The sequence below is a fragment of the Tubulanus polymorphus genome, chromosome 4 (assembly GCF_964204645.1).
Source record: "Tubulanus polymorphus chromosome 4, tnTubPoly1.2, whole genome shotgun sequence".
NCBI lineage: Eukaryota > Metazoa > Nemertea > Palaeonemertea > Tubulaniformes > Tubulanidae > Tubulanus > Tubulanus polymorphus.
In genome coordinates this window covers 25,149,019-25,158,299 of record NC_134028.1, presented here as the reverse complement: position 1 = coordinate 25,158,299, position 9,281 = coordinate 25,149,019, and the positions used below count along the sequence as shown (strand labels likewise).

Here is a 9,281-nt window from a genome sequence, read left to right as displayed (position 1 = left end):
AGGACTATCCGAAGGTCGTGTGGACCCGGAAATAACGAATCAATTGATTGAATTGAATTGAAACAAATAACGTGCTTTGTAAAATGTAAAAGCTGCGAAAGAGCTGCAATTATGTTGAAAATATCGAGAGGGATTGCTTTACTGAATTTGAGAGTTGGTGTTTATTCGAGGTATAGGACGCTGCGGCAGTTACTGCCACCAGCGACAACAACCCGATCTGTGAATGAGAGACTATGCTCTTCAAGTTCAACGAGTGTTGATACTTTCGGCGAGCTCGATCCGAAATTCAGAGATTCGAAATTTAACGAAGATAAAAATAGCCAAAAGCAGCAGCAGCAGAAAAAACAGAATAGACAAGTAACTCGTAACGCCGCGAGGAAACAAAGTGTAATTAGTGAAAATACCGAAAAAGCTCGGCCGGATAAAAGTATTCTCGATAAATACCGTATTTCGAAGACGAATACGGAATCATGGCAGGACGATTATTTACAAGCGAAGGAAGTATACGAACAGAGTCAGGACGCTTTTTACGACGAACGAGACGCGGGTTCGGAATTCACTAAAAGCAGGTCGTTGTCGTTGTCGGCGGATGTGTTCGGAACGCTTGATCCTAAAGTTCACAAGCGTCTTCAAGATCAAGCGAAAAGGTATTTGTTGTCAGATTTATTCAAATTCGCCAACTTTTCCGGACTTGGTCCCGAATAAGGAGCCATCTACTGTACACAAGCATTGAAGTTAGTCTCGGCTTTGTTAGTTACCTAATCATTGGTCCTTGCTTTGAAAACCTGATGGGCTTGATGTGAAAATATCCGATCGAGAAACTAGACCTCCTGCCAGCAGAAAAAGCAACAGGAGGGAATCCCTAGTGATGTAGTTTAGTTTCCTTATCGTTCGTGGTAAGCTTTTATAATCAGATGGGTGTAAAAATATCCAAACTAAACCATAGGGTCATCCTTATTACCGAGATGACCTATTTTACTGAGATGAACCGAGATGAAATTAAATATTACATATTTATTCATTCCTTATCGATTTTAACACTTGAAATCATGTTATATCAGTAATAAATACCTTCTAGAATCATATTTTACATATTTTTTTATTTAGAAAAATTTTGACTTCAAATACGTAAACTTGGTTAGCAATAAAATTTCATTGAATTCGATTGATCAACGATCTCATCTCGGTTAAGTTAAAAGTTATTTTCCTACAAAAATATCCGACGAAATATGTAAAATATGACTCCAGCAGGCATTTATTACTGATATAATATGATTTCAATGGTTTAAATCGATATGTATGAATAAATATGTTATATTTCATGTTGATCTCGGTTCATCTCGGTAAAATACGTCATCTCGGTAATAAGGATGACCGAAACCATAGACCGGTTACTGACTACGTCTGATGATGACATCACTATTGTATGATCGAGATGGCAGTATCCGTTGAAAGGCTTGATGCATGTCTCTACCTACCAGAGTAAAGTCGTTTAAGTGATTTTAATTCAAGACGCTGATCGACTTCTGAATATTTATGTTTATTTTTTGGTTGCAGAACGTCGGAAGAGGATGATGAAATCCCTCATCACATCCGATTGTCTAAAACCGGTCGCGTACACACTCAAAACTGGTACGATCGAAGAATACTAAAACTGTGTAACAAAGGAGAGGTAAATAAGGGTGGCTCCATTTCAGTATGTGTTTGATGTTGATGAGGCTGGCTCCAGTATTGTATCGAAGGAGAGGAAAATGAGGGCGGCTCCAGTCTTGTATTTGCTGAGTTTAATAAGTTTTGATCCAGCACTAAGCACTTGGGATAAAATATTTTAGTTGACCTAGCTAGAATTTTCAAGGGTACAACTTCTCCTTGAATCCGGATGAATAATCACCAAAAAGGCCAGACTTGGAAAGTTACTTTTTCTCGCTATCCATATTTTCAGGTGGTCACAGCGTTGGATTTGCTCGAAGAACAGATGATTGCGAAAGATCGCGTGAAACCGACTGTTTTCGCGTACGCCGTCGTAATTACCGGACTCGGTAAATCGGGACATCTGAAACTAGCCATAGAATTATTCTTTAAAGTACGTACTGTGAATGTACATTTCTTATGGTTTATTACGGACATTAAAAACACTGAATTTTCACTTACTTATGAGGCCTACCTGAATACGTCTCGATCTAAAATCCTGGATCAGCGCAGCAGCAATTGGTGGGTGGGATATGATTGCTTGTCTGCAACTTGCCAAGTCCAACTTAGGGACAGAAATTTATTTGAAAATCTGATGAGAAATCCAGATCTAACAATGTTGTCCTCTGATATAGCATCATCCAACCTACAACAATCTGACTTACGCATTACGTTTAGTCCCAATAAGTATTGATTATATTATCTGGTTTCAGATGAAGGAATACGGATTGAAGCCGAACGATTACGTGTTTTCATCGTTATTCAACGCGTGCGCGAATTCACCCGTGAAGTCCGACGCGATCCAGCGCGCTGACTATCTCAGACGACACATGTCCGAGAAAAACATCGTTCCCGCTTTTCTCACTTATAAAGCTATGATCAAAGGTACGTCATTGATCTCGTATTTTCAGATCTCACGTCATTGCTTTGACGAATAGCTGATCATTCTTACATACTGTTAACATTTACAGTGCGTCTACACCGCAGTGCGGTGTATGAATCTGTGATGGATTTTGCTAGTACACCGCACTGCGGTGTATTGATGTAATTAGTTTTTATCACTATTGAAAGATGGCAGCACCTGTCAAACATAGTGAAATATTAGTAACTAACGATACTCCGCGCTGCAGTGTAGACGCACTATAGTGGTATTCCCGTTATTCAACACACTGGGGTGGAATTTTTCAAAATTTTCAAATCATCTCCAGCACTATAGGGTATTAATTAGTCAGCACTGAAAGGGTTAAATAATCGTTGTCGATATCGAAGAGAAGAATTTGTTGTAAATTTTTCAGCTTATGCAATTCACGGTGAGGTAGAGACGTCTTTCGCGTTGATTTCTGAACTGATTAAAACTGGTTACAGGCCGGATGCTGATTGCTACGCTATGTTGTTGATAGCTTGTATCTCCGATAAAGAAACTGGATTCAAACGCGCAATTGAGGTACAATAATTTGTGTTTAACTTCTTTAACTTAAAGTTGGTCTTGCATCGTCTGAGTTTGGTATAGTTTTCATTGATACCCGGTACTTGATTTTAGCAGAAAGTTGAATTTTTTTAATGGAAAAATTGAAGAACAAAGAACTGGGCTGGACTACTAGTGACACCAGTGGATCACCGCTTGCCACAGATGGAATCCTCTATTGCCGCAGTAGTTTATGTTAATGCACATCTTGACTCCAGTAAAGTTGTATTTTCAAATCGTCTAATGCTGGTTGTTTTGCAGGTTTGGCGATTGATGCGACTCAAAGGAATTACTCCGCGTATATTCCACTACAACTTATTGGTACGCGCGATCCGCGACTGCGGCGTCGGTTCAGCCGAATCGGCGCGACAACTCCTCGGGAAAAAACGCTTGAAACAATTAGAAGCCGGCGGTGCCGGGGAGCGCGAGCCGACTGGGGAGAACCGACCCCAGCTGAGCAGCAGTGTTAATACTAATAGCGATCAATACTGGTGGCAGATCGGCTTCGAGGGCACTGCTAAAAATCAGACTGACGAAAAAGATTTAAAAACGACGACCGCCGAAGAGAATTCAGAAAACCGCGGCGTTTACATTTACGACGAACACGCGCGATACCGCAACACGCCGAATATTCTCAGTCCGCGGCCGGATTTTCGAGGTATCGTCGGATTCGCGGAGATCGCGACGAGCGGCGATCGTCTGGCTCTGATCGGCGGTGTCGACGCGTTACTGAGTCACATGCGTAAAGATAATGTTCAGCCCGATATCAAAACGATGACTCAGATGATGGATATAATACCGTCGACGACGGAGGCGGAGACGGCGCTCGAGGCGGTGATGGATCGAGAAGGCGTTCGCCGAGACACAGATTTCGTGAACTTGATGATGAAACGTCGCGTTTATCGTAAAGACCTCGTCGGAGCTCAGGTTAGTTACTGACTGAGTGAGCTTGATTCCTAAACAGGGTCCCTACGACTCCGCGATTCCTTAAAAACCTAAAAACAAAAAATATTTTTTGAGATGCTTGAAACTCCTTTGATTTGAACAAAATGCTCAAAAATTCCTTTAAAATTTCTTCAATTTTGAGAAATAGGCAATTGGAAATTTTTGTAGTTGTACAGTAAACTACGTCTTAACTTTTACAGTTTTACCTGTAGGGACCCTTTGAAAGGAGTCAGATGGTTGACGAATGAAAACGTCTCACCTTTGATTTAGATAGCCATGGGATATTTCATCAATATTTAAGTAGTCATCTATATTTTCTCGTGTTTTATTTCAGGCAATGTTCAAATCATTGACTTTACACAAATTGACGCCGAATTTCCGAACGTACGGAATCCTAGCTTTAACCTGTAGTCAACGTAAAGATGGTTTACAGTTCATTCAAGATATCAAGGTATTCATTTCAACTTTTCTCATCTGATTAGAACAGTAGATTCTTCTTAACTCAAATGATTTGAAGTCGTAATATCTCTTAATAAGAACACTTAGTAGAATTCTTTAGAATCATTGCAAAGGATTGTTAATTGAGTTCCATTCATAATCTCTGAGCTGTTGCAACCACAGCTGAGGCTCACACAAACACAAACCCTTGCTGCTAACCCTTCATTGGTCTATTACACCGCACAAGATTTCTTGGGCGGACAGGATGCTGCTCAGTGGCCACCAGTCTATGGATAAAGCCAATCAGATGCATTGTTTTTCACTGGCAGATTCGCTATATCAATAATCTGATTGGCTAGATAGACTGGTGGTAACCTATCCGCTGAAGAAATGTTGAGAGCGTAATAAACTAATGAACGAACTCGTCGTGATTTGTGTTGGCATGATGCATTCAAACCCTGGCAAGTGAGGATGACTTGGGCAAAAATTTATCCAATCGGGATCAAGGGTGCCAACTAGATTTAATTCTTGATACCAATTGACTGAAAAAGTAATCAAAATTGAATGCGTTCTACTTTTTTCAGAAAGCCAATTTTCAAATAACGTCTGAAATCTATGGACATCTTTTGCACGTTTCGAACATGGATTTCGGCTACAAATTGAAACTCTGTCACAGCATGCAACAAGAGTTTATTAAACCGGGCACGAAAAGCCTCCATCACATCGAACGCCAGGTCAAATACGCAAAAGATCTCATGTTGAAAAAGGTAAGGGATCATTCGTTTATTACGTACGCATAAAATTCGAAATTTTCAACCCCCCTCCCCCTCTGTACGCAAAATCGGCCATTTTTTCATATACATTAAGCATTACAGTACGCAATTGCACTGACCCCCTCCCCCCTCCCCTAATGCGTACGTAATAAATGAATGACCCCTAACGCAGCTGGTGTTTCAGGAAAAAGTTCAACTCAAGTTTTTTGTGAATCAAAATGCTATCAATCTGCAGCCCTGACCCATGTCCTTTAGATATTCACTATTTTAGTATGAATCTATACTTAAGTATGAAGATAGATGTTAAAATCTTCTGTTTTGTTTTCAGGATCGCGGTGAATCGATTCCAGCGTATGCGCAGAATCCCAGATTTAACACAGAATTAGAAGAATTTCTCATATTCTACAAATCGTGGCTGTTATCGACGGAAATCGAAAGCGATGAAATACCGTATCCTGATTTACGAAGCCACCGAACTGAAGACGTCTCGACAAATCGTGTTTATTTACCAAATAGTTGATACAAAAATACAGCTTAGTATTGTTGAGCGTTTCAATGAAATTGTCTTACATTCGTTTCTTTGTTCTGACTTCTTATATAGGAAGAGAGAGAGAGGATGCATGGCCAAATTATGAGGCGTAATACTACAGAAAACCTGGTTCCAGTTTGTCCGAGTTTGGCAAGGGTTATTGTATTACTATCAGGGGGTCGGTGTCCAGGGTTTGAACCCAGCGTATTTACAGATTCAAAATTCTACAAGTGCTGTACATGTATAGAGAATAAAAAGGGCTGTCCCATGTCAGTCTTTATTGATATTGATTCTCAGTGTCCCGAATAAAAAGGGAGAAAACAGGGATACTTTAGATTCCAACCGGGTATATCGATACCGTTTCACAGGGAGAGGTGTACCGATCATCATCATTTGTCAAACCATCACAACAACCTTGACCCTGTAGGCAGACTTGGACAAAATCAAAAATTGAACAAAATAAATATGGATCATTTCTATCAAAAAGTAGCTTTAAAGTCTTTATTAAAAAGATAATTTCATTCATTTTACTACATATTACTTATAACTATTCTTCATACTACTAGACATGAAACTCTATATTACTAGACATTTAACTCTATACTACTAGATACTAAATTACTTAATATTACGATATATTACTATTGTTTACTTATTATTACTAGATATTACTTCATATTCCTATAGATTACTATGGGTTAAGTGTACCATCGGAATACTTTGGTTTTACTGTCTTAACCCTCACTATATCAGATTAAAATATCATACTTTTCCACTAAAAATAATTTCATCATGTATATTACTTAAATCAATTACGCTATGATAGTCGGGACCCGGTTCCACAGTTGTGAGTTAGAGTTAACTCTGAGTTAAAGTTAGTTCATTTTCAATGAGTTAACTCAGAGTCAAATTTTAACTCAGAACTGTGGAACTGGACCCAGATAAATAGTTTTACATGTAATGGGATTTTTTTTTTAAATTTTTCATTAACACCAGCTAGGATGCTGCGAAATATGGAGAAACTTAAAACAGGATAAAATTTCAGCTTGGTTAGGTCACATTAAGAGTTCACTGTAAATCTTTGTTTCTGATAATAAGAATAGAACCCACTATCTACAGATTAAAAGAAATTTAAAAACAAGAATTTATTTATTCAATATAGGCCTATAGAATACACGATGTTTCGATCTCACCCTAGAGACAGGGTCAGGTGACGTCACCTGACGATGATCTCCAGGGTGAGATCGAAACGTCGTGTATTCTATATATTTTAGATTGAATGAATAAATTCTTGTTTATAAATTATTTAATCTGTAGATATTGGGTTTTTATCTTATCATCCGTTCACCAGGTTTGAGAGTGGTTTCAACTCGTCACGACGCGTTGCGGCATAATTCGCTTAAACTTGCGTTGATAACAACGTCTGCAGCGCCTTCGTATATCCTTTATGATTTCTGTAGAAGTAACAGTTATTCGCGCAGTGATCAGGATCGGTATCCCATATAGAATAACCATTACACGTACACAACAGCGGTATCTCTAAACCTTTACTCTCGATCTGCTCGCGTACACGATGTTTCAGCGCGTCGATGTATCGCCGATTATCGATCTGTTTAACGCCCGCGTCCGCGACGTGTTCGGACGCGTCTTCCGCCTCGGTTCGTAGCATCTCGTGCGCCGTTTCCCCGGTAACCGGATCGCGCGGCTCGATCGCGCGATTCGCACGGATTTCCGCACGTTTTCGTTCGTCTTCTTTCGACTTTTTCAACGCGACGACGCGTTCGCGGTGGTTCCGTCGTTTTTTCATTTCTTTCACTTGCTCGCGTTCGATGTCCATGAACAGACGACGATACATCGCGCGCTCGGACGACTTCTGTTGTTTCATTCGTTCGCCGACCACGCCCGGATACAACTCCGGTACGTTCACGACGACCTCATCTTTCTGCGACGCGGATTTTTCTTTAATCGGTTTCTTTTTCTTCGGTTTATCGTCGTTAAAATGTACTTTCTTCACTTCGTTCTGAACGCGTAGTTGATTTTCGTACGTTTCCGGTAAAGTCTCGCGATTCTCGAGTCGTTCGACGCGCGACATCTCGCCCGACCGTTGAGCCGGATGATCTCTAGTCGGCGAGGTCCACCACGGTCCGCCCGGTAAATCGGTTGATTTACGCTCGTTTTCGTCGCCGCCGCGAATGATTTTCTTCGTAAGCAAAGTTTTTCGCGCCCGCGTCGAAACGTGACGAACTTGTCGTTTCTGTTTATGGACGGCGTCCGGTAACGGAGGCGCCGCCGCGTTCTCTTCGGTTGTGATTTTCATCGAATCGTCTTTACACAGACAGCACCGATCTTTTCGCGCCATCACTTTCTCCGATGCTTGCATGGTTTGCCGAAGTATATTTCGTTCGGCCTTCATAGCTCGGTACGACTTTTCGATTAGTTGCTTTTTATGAGCATTTTCGATGACCTTCACGCGTTTTTTCACTTCGGCCTGAAATCGTCGCAGGTGTTCCTGTTTGTTACGATGGATGTTTTGTAAACGTTCGTCCTCGGCCTGCGCCGAGGTCACCGCTTCGAAATATTGTTGATCGTCTTGTTTCAGTTCAGGTTGTACCCAGGCACCAACCGGTCGAACCTCTGGAGAACGTCCACCCATCCGATTTCCCAATCTTCGAGATTTACTCATCATTTTACTCTGATTTCTAGACCAAATTCAACTTTTAAGCAACAACAAACTAACCGCTGATTCCGACAGCCGTCTTGTGCTGCCCCTATGTATAACGAATTCAAAGTCCAATTCAAAATTGCTATATTACACCAAATTCCACACTAGAGCTACAAACTTTACGAACGAAACAAATTAGACATTATTACAAATATTTTATAACGTTATAAGGAAATTTGAGAAGTATTAAGTGGACATAGGCTACAGCTCCCATTTAAAATTAGTACCCGCAGGGCCGATGACGGCGGCGGGGCTGCGGCCCGCGCCGGATCTGTCCGGTACTCACAAAACAGGCGCTATACTCCATGACAATCCAATTTTTCATACAATAATTAGTTTTTAACAGCGCTTATTTGTATCGAGGTATTTGTTATTTACTCTCAAGGAGCCCGGGTGACAAGTTCTCCTTGATTCCTTAGCACGGAGGGCCCGTCGCATGCCCGAGCCGTACGATATACATCCACTTTTCGGAGGACAGCAATCCAACCAACTTAATTATACAAAATGACACGTAAATTTCCTCAAATAGTGAACGCAGTTGGAAGACCACTGAAGAGGCTGGCCTACTTTCTAAATGAAGTATAACGCCCCGCTGAGATGAAATGTTAAACTGTATTCGGGAATCCGTCGATACTTTTAAACGCACATACCTCAAAACATCGTTTAAGGAAAGCTTTTTACCATTAATTGAGTAATGTCTACAGTTTCAGTGTTTTATGT

At 40.7% G+C, this 9,281-nt stretch overlaps 2 protein-coding genes across 4 annotated transcripts; one reads left to right on the top strand and one right to left on the bottom strand.

Moving 5' to 3' along the window:
- The first annotated feature begins 65 nt into the window (after positions 1-65).
- Positions 66-5,839, top strand: LOC141903773 (pentatricopeptide repeat-containing protein 1, mitochondrial-like). Of its 3 annotated transcripts, none has more exons than XM_074792069.1 (9): positions 66-647; positions 1,558-1,672; positions 1,943-2,083; positions 2,403-2,574; positions 2,985-3,133; positions 3,416-4,081; positions 4,434-4,550; positions 5,122-5,304; positions 5,639-5,839. In XM_074792069.1, exons 1-9 carry the CDS (start codon positions 112-114, stop codon positions 5,828-5,830), a joined length of 2,271 nt encoding a protein of 756 aa, XP_074648170.1. In that variant the 5' UTR covers positions 66-111; the 3' UTR covers positions 5,831-5,839. The 3 variants fall into 3 exon arrangements, with proteins under 3 accessions (XP_074648170.1, XP_074648171.1, XP_074648172.1); XM_074792071.1 differs by lacking the exon at positions 66-647 and adding an exon at positions 1,369-1,482; XM_074792070.1 differs by lacking the exon at positions 5,639-5,839 and having other exon boundaries at positions 5,126-5,288.
- A 1,284-nt stretch (positions 5,840-7,123) lies between these two features.
- On the bottom strand, positions 7,124-8,576 carry LOC141903993 (uncharacterized). The gene has a single exon (XM_074792422.1). It carries the CDS (start codon positions 8,523-8,525, stop codon positions 7,239-7,241), a length of 1,287 nt encoding a protein of 428 aa, XP_074648523.1. The 5' UTR covers positions 8,526-8,576; the 3' UTR covers positions 7,124-7,238.
- Between the last annotated feature and the right edge of the window lie 705 nt (positions 8,577-9,281).